This window comes from Polistes canadensis, unplaced genomic scaffold (genome assembly GCF_001313835.1).
Source record: "Polistes canadensis isolate GaletaPanama2010 unplaced genomic scaffold, ASM131383v1 scaffold_25, whole genome shotgun sequence".
In the NCBI taxonomy this organism is placed as follows: domain Eukaryota; kingdom Metazoa; phylum Arthropoda; class Insecta; order Hymenoptera; family Vespidae; genus Polistes; species Polistes canadensis.
The window spans coordinates 1,089,277-1,105,560 of record NW_014569572.1 but is presented as its reverse complement, the minus strand read 5'-3'; the positions used below and the strand labels follow the sequence as shown (position 1 = coordinate 1,105,560).

At 33.9% G+C, this 16,284-nt stretch overlaps 1 protein-coding gene across 8 annotated transcripts in view; it reads left to right on the top strand.

Moving 5' to 3' along the window:
* The window catches only part of LOC106783780 (four and a half LIM domains protein 2), a 60,380-nt gene that overhangs the window by 38,148 nt on the left and 5,948 nt on the right, over positions 1 to 16,284 (top strand). For 5 of the 8 annotated variants that reach the window (XM_014742628.1, XM_014742629.1, XM_014742627.1 and 2 more), the window contains 5 exons: positions 90 to 267; positions 1,055 to 1,288; positions 1,501 to 1,710; positions 14,681 to 14,881; positions 15,696 to 15,870. In XM_014742628.1, coding sequence (XP_014598114.1) covers positions 90 to 267; positions 1,055 to 1,288; positions 1,501 to 1,710; positions 14,681 to 14,881; positions 15,696 to 15,870 — 998 coding nt within the window. Of the gene's footprint in view, positions 1 to 89; positions 268 to 1,054; positions 1,289 to 1,500; positions 1,711 to 8,229; positions 10,082 to 12,659; positions 12,801 to 13,143; positions 13,315 to 14,680; positions 14,882 to 15,695; positions 15,871 to 16,284 lie in introns of those variants that run through there. The other 3 variants (XM_014742630.1, XM_014742624.1, XM_014742625.1) reach the window with 3 other exon arrangements.

Here is a 16,284-nt window from a genome sequence, read left to right as displayed (position 1 = left end):
CGTAGTATTTTTTATCGAACGAGATCCATCGTAATTTCTTATCTTTTTTTTTTTTCTAATAATCTGTGCGTTTTTTGATTTTCTTGTAGAAAAAATTGTACGAGTTGCAAGTGTCCTCGCGAGGATCACGATGTTTGTCACGAAGAATGGGCATCCGTTAGGTCCCGATTGGGACTTAAAGCAGACGAATCAAACGGCCTTCCTGGTTTCTCTGATCCAAGAGAAAGAGGATTGGCATGGGCACCTCCTGGATTACCACCTCATAAGGTTACTCATTTGTCTTATAACAAATCGTTTTAATTCAGTCCATTTCTAATAAATATTTCATCGGATCGGGTTAACTATAATTATATAATATTTACGATATTTACATGCTTGCAAGATAATTTGAAATAGTAATATTATGATTTAACGAACGGTTTATATATTCTCCAGTATTCATACGCGAATGATCGAAAACGAGCAAACGAATCAACTTGGCTATCATCCAAATTCGACTATTTTCTGTAAAATGTTGTTCGTTTGAACGTTACGTTAGGTGGGATCCTGGCCTTTATCATCGAAATGATCAACGAGATGGGGAGAGGGGGAGGTGTTTTCTGTTAAACGTTTTACCCCGTTTAGTTTTTCAATCTCGCGAAGCAACACCACCGATATTCATCCTACTCTAGTTTGATGGCACTACTTTCAAATGCATTTACGATGTTTTCTAAAGTCGTACGAGTTTTAAGCTGATTAGGGACTTGGCACGAATACGATCGTACCGAATGTTCCTCGAGAGTTTACGCGTATAAAGTTTATTTTCAATACCCACACATATTCGACGTGTGTATACATAATGTGGTATCATTTTCACGTTATATATTAGCCATTTAGCGGTTGTATTTTGTAAATTTAATACGAAATTAAACATCGAACTGTTTCTGTTATCGATGGCTATTAAGAAAGAAAAAGAAGAAGAAGTTCTTATATCATCTATAATATAGATTCATTTATAAAATCGTTATACGTATATATTAAAGATCAATTTGTTGTTTTTTTTTCTTTTTTTCAGGTGGACGAATATTTCTCAACGTTACCAGAAATATCCGTACCAAGATTGGGTACACCTGGTGAACGACACAGAGATCGTCAGTTAGCCTTTCAACTTCCTAAACAAGACTTGGCAAGAGCTTATTGCCGTTATCTCGATTTAAAACATGCTTCCAGCGCAGATGATTTTATGGCTGCGAGAAATGAGATAGCTTTGGATATTGGTACTGTTCAAGAAATAGTTGAAGAAGATTTGGTTAGTATACGTCACAGATGCATTAGCGAATATATTTTTGTTCAATATTGCTTAATCGGTGAAGATTAGTGTTATAATAAAAAAACAAAAAAACAAATCACATCGTAAAGTATGATAATTTTGTTTCGTATTTGATTTAGAAATGCACTTGAAAACTGTTCTTAGTTATTGAAAGATTACAGATGGTCAAGTAATCGTTTGTTTTATTACAGTGCTGTGGAGCATGCCTAGAACCCCTAAAGTATGGTAGTCTTGCTGTATTGGCGAGTAAATTGGGAGTACTTCATCATCCGGCATGCTTTAGATGTAATGATTGTAAAGAACTCTTGGTGGATCTTGCCTATTGCGTGCACGAAGATATGATATTTTGTGAAAGACATTATGCCGAGCAATTAAAACCTCGGTGTTCGGCCTGTGACGAAGTAAGTATTTCATTATATACATATATAATCTTTATAATACATAATTTATTATTAATTATAAACAAAACAAAAATCATTAGCTGTGTGTGTGTCAACGTTCCTGTTAAATCTCAAGTGTTAATTTTGTTAGACATACTCTAATATTAGGTAATAAAAGATGTTTCTAGTGATAAGATAAAAGTATCATCGAATGATAATCTCATGGTAGTTAAAGTAGAAATCAAGAAAATTTGTATGAACGATGAAGTCGATCTTACCATTAGAAATCTACTTTACCGACGGTAACTTATTAAAGGGACAAATATTCGGAGTTCAAGTTTAAATAAATTCGAATGTGGTATTATAAATTATGTTGAAATTTTTCGATATATAGCGAAAGTTTTAATATTTATGAATAAATTTTATAAATCATTATATTAGGTAAAGTTAAATTTCTTTTATAGCAAATAAATACGATCGTAAATGTTCTTAACCGTTTATGGGAAAGTCACGTAGAATCGAAAACCTGATTTATTAAAGTTACTTGGATTGGGGTTTTGAGAATTTTTCTGACGTCGTTGATATTGCTTTCAACCGCGGGAAACCTGAAATTCCGGCGTTGACCTAAATACGATGATCAAGGAGAGAACATTAATCAGGTTGCCTCTTTCGTTCTGGTTCGCTTAATTTATCTTTCGTAAATCGTGATTGCAAATTTCGCGTCTGATTATTTATGTACTATACGAAAATACGACATCATTAGTATAGATTATTATCAATTAATAATAATAATAATAATAATAATAAGAATTTTTAATTGGACGATGGGGTAGAAGAAATTTGAAAAAATGCAAAATTTACTGCATATTCTCGAAATATTTGAAGTATAATACGACACTACTACACACACACAAATAGTGCGATTTCGTATCGTTGTCTCTTTTTCTACGACGCAACAACTAGCTAGCTTTATTTAGACAAACGAAAATAGCGATCGAGGAAGGAACGAGAATATCAAACTCGATCATTCGTCACCCACGAAATTCAGCAATAGTGAAATTTATCTATGCAATGCAACATTGTTTATTTACACAATGCAACGTTTTAATTAATGATAAGTTACGTACAATGAGTCATGACATATTCATGATCAGATTTTCTATATTCAAACGAAGTGTCGAGATATTATTTTGCAATATTAGAAAATAAATGTTCAAAATTTCGAAAGAACAATTAATATTCCTTATATCAGAGATAAAATATATCTAAAGAAGAAAAAACAAAAAAAAAAGAGAAACATATTTCAAAAATTCTTCACATATTTCGTATAAACGTATCGTCACATTTTTGTTCGTATATCGTGAAAATTTATAGAAAGTTTTAAATAACTAAAAGAAAATAATTCAATTTGTTAATGTCCAAATATTGTTATGACTCAGAGCTGTGTTTGATAAATCGGTGCACATTCATAAATACACATATATATATATATATATATATATATATATATAGAAAAGTAGTCGAATAATAATTCAATGTAAGAAGTTTTGTGCCATATTACTAATCTTGGCATCCTTCTCGTTAGTAGATGCTGAACTTTTCTTAAGAAATATTACTAGCTTTCGAAATTTTCCTAATAGGAGGAAAATTTACGTTGGTGTATAATAATGGTTTCCTTCCATCTGAAATAAAATCTAAAGGAATACGTTAATTCGGTTAGCAAGAAGAGGTCGGTAATCTATTTTGACTTCGTGTCGAAGCTCCCACCACGATCTCGACCTATCCAGAAGAGACCTAACCCGTTCTCATCTTTTATTAGAGCCAGTCATCGAAGGTGCACGATTCTCGTACAATCTTCTACAATAAAGTAGAGATCTGTGTTCGTATTAACGAACTCTCTCTCTCTCTCTCTTTCTCTTTCTTTCATTTTCTTTCTATCTCTCTTTATCTTTCTCTTTTAATTAAAAAAAAAACAAATCTCGAACAAGTTCATTTAGTTCGTGTAAAACGTTTCGTCGCGTAACATTAGAAAAACAAACCTTTGATAAATCGAAAATAATAGTCGAAGTTAAACGAAAAAGAAGAAAAAGAAACAAAAAAAGAAACAGGTTCTTCCTTCTTTTCGTTTTATTTTAAATCTTATCAACGAGAAAAGTTACGAAGACAGCTTACGTATTAATTTTTGGTAAGTGTAACTTGATGAGAATATTATTGATAATAAGGTTAAAGAAAAAAAGAACAAAAAGAAAAAGAAGAAACAGTTTGATATAGAAAGCGTACAGTAACGGAGGTTTAGCAGTATCAACGTTGTTCTGAGCTTTAAAGCTAGGAAGAGGCTGCCTTTATACAAATGCAAAGCAAGCGTTACCTTACAACCCAGTGACGTAACCATCTCCTATACTTATAGTTTCCAACTTAAAATTCTAACGTTTAAAATCTATTTTCGATTCGTTGATGTGTTAAAACTAGCGGCGTTTGCACTTTACTCACAGTACGTGAGTATTGAAACGCGAAAAAATATTTTTGCAAATAAATAAATGAAGATATTTTCTAATATATGCATCTTATGTGTTTTTTTTTTTTTTCTTTTTCTCTTATAAAATTTAGAGAATAAAGATATAAGATATGGGTTGGGGGTGTCTTACGAAGGATTAAAATTGATTTATAGTTAGTTGGGTCTACTTATTCGTTGCCGGTGATACATTACTTTGGACATTCGGATTTGACGTTTTATAAACAACGTGCCGAGTAATAAATTAGAAAACTTATTATCGTTCTTGAGTTCTTCTTGTATCATCTCATTTCTATGCGAATTTAAATAAGCTTCCCAGGCAACGTATGGAGTATAATATAAATTTAAATATTTCGAAAGATATATTTTCTCTCACTCTCTCTCTCTCTCTCTCTATCTCTCTCTCTTTTAAGTTTTGATAATTGTTTTATTTCAATTTAAACATAGATTGTCATTTACGAGCGCGTAGGTTTGATTTAATCGTTCGTTCGAATAACAAAAATCAATTCTCAAGGTATTCCCTTACCCTGATAGGGGAGGGGGGAGGAATAATCCTCTATCCAAGTTTGTGTAACGGGGAAAAAAATAAATGAAATATAATATACGTACGGTAAAAGATGTATTTGAAAGGGATGAACATCGCGTTCTACGAATAAAATAATTCATTTCAAATGAAAATGTGAAATTGGAAAGATGAATAAGGGATAAGGAAATTTGAACGGATTGTCTTAAGGAAACATTTTCCAGGAAATGAAAAAGGAAGATTAGATCAGGTAGAACCCGGTAGAGCCAGGTAGAGCATGGTGGAACCAGGTTCGAAGTGTTCGTGTGAAGGAAGGTCGTCCTACGCGGTGGTAGCCGCGGCGGCTGTTTCACGGATCTAATTCGGTCAGCTGAAAAGGGGCTTTAAAGATTCGGTGGCACGCTTTTCTCCGACCGTGGCATGCTCAGGTTCGATCATCGACGGAAATAACATTGGCATTGTTCCGTTTCCCTCCAGAAACGTCTTTCATGGCAAGGAGGTCGACTAATTTCTACCTTTCTTCAATGATACTTCCTTCACCTACGATTACACACACACTTATAGGATTTTATTCAGTTTTTTGGAGGGGAGGTGTTTTTTTTTTCAATTAACATTTTGAAATTCTATAAACAGTTGTATTGTTCATGTACTATTATTTAATATTTTATTATCTATTGTATATGTACGAATTTTGATTGGATTCTCTGATTTGTTTGTTTGTGTTTTCGTGATAATTCTTCTTAAATTACATATTAACACATTGAAATTAATTACCAAAAGGTATAACTTAGAATTCTTAACATTTAATCAATATATATTTTATTCCTGCAATGGACAATAAAAAGAAATAAAATGATAATTATAGACAAATTAAAATCGTAGTTAGATAGGTTAAGAGATGGAGGCCGAATTTGTGCACAAATCAAATTTAATAATTACGTAAAATATTGAAAACAATTAACTTATAATTTATATGCTGGTATACGATTTCTATTTAATCTCGTATAATAAAAATATAGAAATATTTTATGTTTATTTGTATAAATTAAAGTGATCATCGCGTTAATAGATAAAAAAATGGGTTGTAGATTGGTGTCGTTGAACACCTGGGCTTCGTCTTAATTACTTGTCGTTCGTGCAAGCACGCGGAAAGTCAGATAATTTAAGAGGAATCTGTTAGCGTATTTAAACGAGTAAGATGGAGACACACTGTTAAGCGCCGATTTATTTTTGCTCCCTATTCCGATAGACTGTTGAGGATGCGTTTATTTTTGGCGCCAGTCATGAATTTGCTAAGAAGCAAACAAGGATCTTACGAATACCCTTTCCTCTTCCTTTTCCTCATCTTCTCTTATATGATTATCCTCATCGGATTGTTAATCCTCTCGAGAGTCGAGCAAAATATTTCAAATCCTTCGTTCTAGTATTTAATATTTATTTACAAATAATTCATATAATTTTCATCTTTTAATCGTCCATCAAATTATATTATTTTATATTTATTAATATTTCAAAGAACAAATTTTTATTTGAAAAATGTTCATACAATTGTGTGTTTCGATATTTTTTTTAATTTCGTTATATTATAACTTGATATTTTGTTATTCGATATTGAAAAAATAAATAATATTATAATTATATCCAATATAATATATTTATTCGGAATATACCATACAATATAATATCGCGAAATATTAATTAAATTGAATTTAAAAAAGGAAAACAAATGTTATAATTATTTTTCGACGAGAGTAGATAAAAAGAGAGAGAGAGAGAGAGAGAAGATGAGAATCCTCCTCGTAAATAATGACTTTCCTCGTAAAATTCGATCGATTTAGGGGCATAAATATAGATCATCGAGAGTTCGATAAGCTCGCTTCGTACTCGTTTCGATATCTTTTTGGAGACCAGCCAAAAGGGTGTACCGAGCGCAAAGCGCGTGCCGAAGATCCTCTCGACGATGAAATCATAAGACGCCATGAGGTAACGGAAAGAAGATCATCATCTCACATCTATTGTATGACGTGAAAGAAATAAAAAACATAATTTATAAGGGGAGCAGGAGGAGTTGGGGTTGGGAATGGGACAAAAAACACAACAACAAATTCAACATTATCTACCAGCCCACAGATTAACAATTTCACTTATGAGGTATATTCAAACTATAATGGACATGAAATGATATAATCAATGAGTAAAAAATAAATGAAAGATCGAAATTGGATAATGTTAAGATTCACCTGATCGTTTGTCAACACTTACCAAATACGTCGGTGAAAGATCGAATATTTGAGTTTATTCTTGTACATTAATATTTCTGACATACACCAAACGTACTTGACATTTTCCAATTTCATTATTTCACAGTTAACATATTATTATTATTCTTACGTATAAACGAAACTATTCAAATTGATTCGTTCTTATTAATCATATTATTGTCAAATTAATTCGCGTATCTAATAGATACCAATTTTATTCGTCCAGGGTTATTCGTTTCTAATTATAGAATTTAGCCACATCTAGTCGACGGCGACGGTGGCGGCTAACAACCAACGACGAGTAGACCAACATCTCTCAGCGTTCTTTGCTTTCCGCTCGCGGAAATAAAACAGTGCTTCATCGGATACGCTCGTATAAGATAGATAAAAAAAAATAGTTGTCGATAATATTGTGTGATTGATAACTAACCAACCAACCCTTCCCCCCCCCTCCTCCTATATTATTCGACCTAAATCTTATTTTCTTTTAATTATTTTGTCTTTATTATTCTATTTCTTTCATTAGTTCATTTGTTCGTTTATTCAATAATTATTTTCGATTTATTATTACCTATCTCTTTCGTTAGTAAGATTTTTCAAAACCTATCCGTAGAATAATCCTAACACGGTTTTTGACCACGTATATTATATGTCTCCGTTTGGATCGTTAAAAAAGAAAACGAAAGTTTGAGGAGAGGGGTAGGAAGGAAAATAAAAGAAAGAAAGAAAGAGGGAGATAGAGAATAGGAGAGGAATTATCAGGAAACGTGGTCAGATAGACGAATACGTGGGTCCGTGTTACGTAGTGGACATAATAAACCGAGTCGAGCGTGGGTGTCTTCTTTTTGCTTCTTAGGATTACGTAATCTCGTCTCTTTCTTCTGCTTACGTCAGCAATCTCGAAAATCGCAAGACGAAGAAGAAGAAGAAGAAGAAGAAGAAGAAGAGGAGGAAGAGGAAGAGGAAAATGGACGAAGAAGATCTTCCGTTTCGTATTTACCGATCCAAAACAAATGATCGAATTTATTATGCCACGTGATAAATCCATTTGGAAAAAAATACATTTTTTCATGTGTATTTATAGAATTATTATGTTATATATATAAATATTTTAAAATAATTGAAATATTTTTGATACTAATGGTTATCATCGTGATCATCTAAGATCTAAGACTTGAGGTTCTTCGTTAAGCCAGAAATGTAACTTGGAAAACTAGCATCAAATGTTAATAGAAACGACCGTGTGCCAATAAAATGATTTCGCGACGCGATCATTCGCGGAGTGTTGAACCGATTTGATGATCGTTGTGCAATAACTCATCGTATATAAAGGATTATTATTGAGAAATCTCCCTTTTGTATTTGATCTTTATCGAAGTAAGAGAGAGAGAGAGAAAGAGAGATCGGTTAGAGAAGATATATTTTAACGACTTTGAATGGCACCACGTACGAGTAATAGAATAATCGAATCGAGGATCGTCGAATAGAGAAGATTTCAAGTAAAACGAGGGGGGGAGGACAAAAATGGGGTTACTTTTGTCGGTGCTCGTTGGTTGCGTTGGAGTCATTGAATTGTTAACGTGTTTTAATCGAGCATCCGATCGTTCGATTATTCGAATCGATCCACCTACAACTTGTTTGTCTTACCACGATCGTCCCCAAGGTGGATTTACTGCACATGATTCTTTATGCGGTATCGGTCATTCGAAAGATCTCGATTTATCTTCCAGCGCCAAATACAAATTGGAAAACCTTCACGAATACAGTTTGAGAATAAGAAGCGAAATTCGATCGAAAGATCCAACTTTTGATGGCAGTACGCTTTCCGATTGCAGTACTACCGATCTTCTTCTTACTAAATCCGATTCGAAATTATTTGATTCTGATTTCGAACGTCTATTTCGTGAGGTCAACGAACGTACTGAAGCTACTGCAGCTACGTTTGCCGAACAATCGGAAGGATACTTTAGTGTACCGAAATCTATTTCAAATTTGACCTCTACTCAACAATTGAATTTGGACTTGAGCAACGAATCCGAAATATTTTTCGACGAGGATCTCTCGGAAAAACGAATAATTACGAAATCGTTCGATGTATCATCAATTAGAGATACAACGAATTACGAAAAGAATTCTATTTCTTCTTCCTCCGGTAACGAATCAGACGACGACGACGACGACGAAGTTGCGTCGATTTTAAAAAGACCAATTATAAAATCTAAATCACCGGACAATTATACAAAATCGGATTACATTGACCTAAGAGAAACTGAAATAGAAGTTGACAAAAGTCGTCAGTCATCTAAAAAATCTAAAATCAAACAATCAACTTCGACTATCGTACGTAAAGCAACGAGATTGAAATCTAAGAACACCGAGATCAGTAAATCAGCGGAAAATCTTAGTACAAAGAGATCAAAGAGATTACGGGAACCTGAGAGACGTAAATCAGACATATCTGTTCAAACGGTACGCGATCTTTTAAAAGACGAATGGACAAACACGTCACCTCCTGGTAGCCCGAGTTTATCCAGATCGGAAAGCAAAGGAAGTGTTTCTGTACAAGTACAAACGAGTTTTGATGAGAAACCATTTGTCGAGGAACTCGAAACGGAAGAATTCCAAGTGGATAATCATCATCCTGCATTTGGTTTGTCTGAAAGCAAACGGGATTATGATTCTCGAGAGAAACGTGCTAAAAGTTCATTCAAACGTAGAAGATTTAAATCAACGTCTACAGATACTACGAGTACAGAGGATTGTCATGATGGTCATGTTATGGAACGTGCCATAACATACGTAGAAAAATCAGAGAAACATGATCAATCTAGGAGTTCATTGAAAATTTCTGCTTTCGAAGATGCTAAAAGAAACGATTACGAGAGGGTCAGGGACATCCTTTTAGAGTCAGAGTCGACAACCCAAAAGGATCATGAAAGGAGAGGGAATAAGGAAAATACAATTGGATTCGTCAAGTCGATGTCCTCTTTCGAGGACGACGAGGAATACGTCAGCGCGGAAGACGTGAGTTCAACCCACGGAAAAGGACACATTGAATACACCACACCTGACACCGATCGGAACAAAGCTTTCTGGGTAATCCGATGAGTATAGTTTGAGAGTTCACGAGAAAGAAAGACAGATAGAAAAGAAATTTTTCTCTATATCCTCGCGGTCGAAAACTCAATCAGTAAGAAGTTCTTTCATCTTCTCGAATTACACTAGAAAATTCAATCATTTGTTGTTCGTCCTATTTAAACACATCGCGATATTTGGAAATACAACAACCCACTACTACTGTTTCTTTCTCGGTCGCGTTCATGGTCGCGTTTGGTGGGCGAATTCACGCCTACGTTATAATGTATACTCATATTCGTCATATTATGTTTTCGCGTATTCGATGAAAATAACAAATTTTGTCGTTGATATGTTATAGGAGGGTGGTAGGTAGGTAGGGTGGGAGGTGGATAGTTATTTTTAATTCAATTGTAATTAATTACAATAGAATTCGTGTAATAGGTAAGATATTGAAATTTGAATACATTCCAATGTATTAATATATTAACACACATACGCATGCGCGTTCAAACATAAACTATTTGAAAGTTGTTTCTTAAAGAACACATGACATGAGATTAAATATAAATATATAAATAAATAAAATAATGAAATGTAAAGAAAAGGTATTTAATATTTGTACGAAATGGTAGCGTTTATTGGGTGCCTACTTGCGGCATTTATTGGTGCCGTGTGCCTCGTGTAGGGTCTCCCAAAATATCAATCTCATACTCGTCTGCAAATAATATACGTATATATCGCGAGCATAGTGCTCGACATTTATACGAGGAGACGACGACGACGACGACGACGACGAAGAGGAAGATGCCGCCATTGCCTCGACATCGTCGCCGTCGTCGTCGTCGTCGTCGTCGTCTCAAAGAAGAATTTCATCGACGAAAATTTTTCTTTTCTTTTTTTCTAAAATATATTTTTAATTCGACCTACCTCTTTCCTTTTCATCTCTCTCTCGCTATTTCTTCTTCTTCTTCATATTTTTATTCACCGTTGGATGTCCAGATCGGATTAAATTACATCCTCATCGTATTTGGATTTTACCTCGTATTTCAAAATGATTTTTTCACAAATTTTTCGCTACTCGACGGTTGTTTCTTTCTTTTGTCCAAAGTCATTTAATTTTTAAGTTTATTGTTTTCTCCTAGTCATAACAACGCGAACGAGCCGCTTGCTTTTTAGATCACAAGCTGCTTTTCTTTAGATGAAATGAGAGTCGATAGAAGTTTTATAGAAGAATTTGAAAAATAAAGTTAAAACACAAGTTAACAAATTCGCGTGGGTGGGTTTTGGTTGGTTGTATGTATGATGTGGAAGTTATTGGTGATGTGTGAAACATTCCGACCCAATTACCCGTATTTACTTCTTTTTCTATATTTTAAACGTGATTCTATTTTCCGCCCACTTCGCCCTCAACGGAGGAGTCGAAGAACCACCTGTTTGGCAAACGATCAAAATGTCGCGTTAGGGTCGAAGATGTGTTCTACGAAAACTTTCTCAACGATAAGATTTGGACGCGTAACTATTATCGTTAAATTTAGATATCTTTAGTGTTTATATACTTCACAATCTTACGATTATTTTCAATCTGATCTGTTTTTCTTTTTTTTTTTATTATATATTTTTTCACTGAGAAAAAAGAACGCGTTTTATCGGGGTGACCAAAAGAATAAAGTGCAAACAGATTTCATTTATAAAATATCCAAAATATCACCAATGAAAATCTTATATATCAAGAAAATGTGATCTATATCTTTGTATTATTATTAATCATTTGAATAATAAAAAAAATTTCAATAAGATTATCCCGAATAGACGATTACGATTTCGTATATTTTTCCATTGATACTTCCGCCGTGTAAACGCAAACCAGATGCGTGCAAGAAGCAGTTTATAGCAACTGAGCGAATCTCACGTATCCAAAGTTACATATCGACAGACACCATTAGAAGAACAGCTTGCTAAATCTATTTAGAATGATTTTCTCGATCGGTATGCGAGAAAAATACGAAATGTACATTTCAAACGAAAGAAAAAAAACCCAAAAAAATACCATCCAAGCCGAAAAAATGATCTTACAATTAAATATGAATGAGAAACGTTTTATTCGAAAAGTATTAAACCAAAGTAAAAAAAAATCATAATGTTGAGAGACACAAATCTTACGGGGTTTATGATTTAAAATAAAAGATTATCAAGTTTTATATTGTTAGATAGAAACACAGAAACGGTATTAAAAGGGTATAGAGAAAGGTAATGAGAGGAACGAGAATGGAGATACGTCTCGTTGAGAAAAAGAGAAAGAGAAAGATAGAAAGAGAGAGAGAGAGAGAGAGAGAGAGAGAGAGAGAGAGAAACACACATCGTAGAAAAGTTGCACCCGGCACACTGCACCGAGGATTGGTAGGAGTGTCCGGCCAGTGATGGAAGAGAAGGAAAATAAGATGAGAAGAAGAAGAAGAAGAGAAGAAGGAGGAGGAGGAGGAGGAGGATGACGAGGAGAGGAAGGAGGGAGGAAGGGAAAGGTGTCCGATGAAGAGAGGAGGGAAGTGCGCGGCGTTTTCTGGAGTCGTCGGGACGCTATTTTCGGCGTCCCGATATGATGACGCCCGGAGCAAGCCGATCCTAGATTTCAGTCAGTTCGCAAGCTCGAAAGCTGCTGGGCACGAAACGAACGATCTCGCGACTCGCGACTTTCGATTTCATTTTCACGATCACGATCGACGAAAAACCAAATTTCCCCGTTTAGTAGAATTTATTCATTAATATTATTTATCTTTTTGTCTTTCTCTCTCTCTCTCTCTTTATTATTTTTTTCTAACGACGACGACAACGACATTGTTGTTGTTGTTATTGTTATTGTTGTTGTTGTCTCTTTCATTTTTTCCACTTCAAAATTCAATTTCTATCTTTTCTATATTCTTTTGAATTTTTCGTTAAGGAAACACTCTTTCGAAGTATTGTAGAGTTTGATCGGAGATAGAAAAAGAAAAAAATAAGGAAAGGGTAAAATATAAGAGAGAGAGAAGAAAAAGAAGAAGAAATATCAAATAAAATAAAATAAAATCTAATAAAATCTAAAAAAGGGATAAGAAAAATACGATGGCGGACGTAGACAGTGTAGTGTACTCGACCACCGAGCGAAAGGTTCGCAAAGTGAAGAAGACGACAAAACGTAGGGAGAGCCATGATCAGAACGCCGAGGTCACGATCACCGAAATCGACAGCACGCAGAACAATCATCATGCCATCGAAGAGTATGTGCTGGCTGATGATACACCCTGATTTCAATTCTTTTATCATTACCCACCCTTTTGCAATTTATTACAATCTAACTTCTCGCGATTTGATCTTTTTCTTCCCCCCTGACCCCGAAACACGGTTTTTTTGTTTCTTCTTCGCCACATTTTCACTTTCAAACGAAGTGCTGTAAATCTTCGTGCTAAGATTTTGTTCGTACGAAGTTGTTTTTTTCTCTCTCTTTTTTTTTATTGCTTAACTCCCCCTCCCCCCCGTCTTTAAAATAAAAAATAAATTCATTTCTAATCAATTTTTTTTTAGCGCATACGAACAATACATATATATGTGTATTAACTTTTTTTTTTCTGTTCATCTATCATGATTTCTTCCTATAACTTTTTGTTCCAATCCTTAAATTGGAAGTCACGTTTTACGTTTCTTTGATGTTTGCGAAAAGAACAATTATACTAAGAATATCTAATTTTTGCTATTATTATACTTGGTATTTTTTTTTTCTTTTTTAATATGAAACGAAAGTTAATTAATTAATAAACTCGCTTGATTATACCTTTGCAAAAAATTTCGTTGAAATTTTCTTACAAACATACTCAGCCAGCACATACGAAGGCACTTAATCCAAGGTACATACATACATACATACTATACATATATACGTATACCTAATTAGAAAAAAATTATAATATTGTCGAATAATTTAACGTCGAATGTTCAACAATCCGAAATATTTACGACGATTGTAAACGCGTTCGCGTTGACAAGAATAATGTTGAAGAATGATTTTGTAATAAAATATAAAATGAATAAGAGTGAGAAAGAGAGAGAAAGAGTGAGAGAGTGAGAGAGAGTGAGAAAGATGTGATAATAAAAATTGCGTCGTAGTATAAGTTAACTCGCTTATCTTTGTAAATTCGGCACTATCGATGATCAAAAAGGTCGATTAGGTTACTCTCGTTCGTCGACGTTTAGCAATGAAATTTTGTAGGATTTTATAAACGTCATAAATTAAGAACAAATTAGTAAAAAAAAAGAACACACACGCACAAAATTTTCGATACCAGATACAAATTTACATACTATATGAAACAATCACACAGAGATAATGTCACAAATAATATTCCACAGAAAAAGAAATAAAATGAAAACTTCACAGATTTAACACAGATTTAATTAAATGTCACGAAAAAAGAAAAAAGACATCCAAAAATTGAAAACAACAATTTCACAACAACTTTTCTTTTTTTTTGGAGGGATGGGGGGGGGGGGGGGGGCGAACGGGTAAAATGGATGTCACGAAAAAAAAAAAAGAAAGAAAGATATTACGAATGGAATAAATTAACAAATCGTTAATTTTGTTCTTTGCAGTTGATTTTCAGTGGCGAGTACACGAAGGCGATGAACAAGGACTGGCACAGCGGGCATTTTTGTTGCTGGCAGTGCGACGAATCCTTGACAGGACAACGTTACGTTCTCAGGGACGAGCATCCTTACTGCATCAAGTGTTACGAGAGCGTTTTCGCTAATGGCTGCGAGGAATGCAACAAAATCATTGGTATTGACTCGAAGGTGAGAACACACACACAGAGAAAGAAAAAAAAGTGTGAGTGAGAAAGAGAGAAAGAGAGAGAGAGAGTGAGAGTGAGAGGGAAAGAAAAAAAAAGATAACTTTCGTATCACCTCGGTGTTCTTTACTTCTTGTCTTTTTTACGTCGCAGTTTTAATGCGCAAAGGACAAGGACGACGAGCGAATGAATGTGCAAAAGAGATAGAATGATTGAGAGATAGAGAGAGAGAGAGAGAGAGAGAGAGAGAACAACTGTTAACGAGGATGATTCAATCATTGATGACATCACAAATGTCGTTTCTTTTTTTAAAAGAGAGGAAAAAAGTGTGTGTATGTGAGAGAAAGAGAGAGAGAGAGATAACTCATACGTAGATTATTAAATAATATAACAGAAAAGGATTGCGTGACTAAAAACAATAACTATTATCCGATCGGTAATAAAGTTAAGAATATAAAAAGAAAAGAGTTACGATTTAACAAGGACCGAATAGATAATATAATAATAATAATTATAATAATAATAATAATAATAATAATAATAATAATAATAATAATTGTTTGAACGGAAACGTCAAAGCTTAAAGCCCCAAACGTAGGCGTTAATATTCGTTCATTTCTCGAAATAGAATCAACTTATATTGTTAGTCTTATTTTGCGCGTCACATTTTGCGTATTTCTTTTTTCAAGATATTATTGTTAATCCTTTTATATTCTTCGTTAATAAACTAACTTACGCGTTGATATATCGGCAATGTGATATTTATTATTATTAAATAGAAAATAAATTGTTTTTTTTTTAATTGTTTCTTTTCGTAGGATCTTTCGTACAAGGACAAGCACTGGCACGAGGCTTGTTTCCTTTGCAACAGGTGCAGAGTATCCTTGGTTGACAAACAATTTGGAAGCAAGGTGGATAAAATTTATTGCGGCAACTGTTACGACGCTCAATTTGCTAGCCGTTGCGATGGATGCGGTGAAATCTTCCGTGCTGGTACGTTTTTTCCTTAATAATATTTTATATATATATTTTTTTTGTTTGAAATAATATACAATACAATTGTTATTCGATTGTTATTTCGATCAATGATTGTAATAAGAGGTAAGAAGTGAATTATTTTAATTATTTTACGGGTTCCCGTTGGATCCACCGATTGTATGTGACCTTTAGGTCACAAAACGATTTGCGACATTGGATACGATCGATGGAAAAAAAAGAGAGAGGTGATACTGTATCCCCCATATCCCCGTAAGGTTAATCTTATTAAGGTAACCGAGTCAAGGTCTTAAACACAGACACGAATCGTGATGATAATCGTATATAGTCGAAAGAGTCCTTACTCCTACGCTTGTATACCAACTTATTCGTATGCGTAAAGTATAATATATATATATATATATATATATA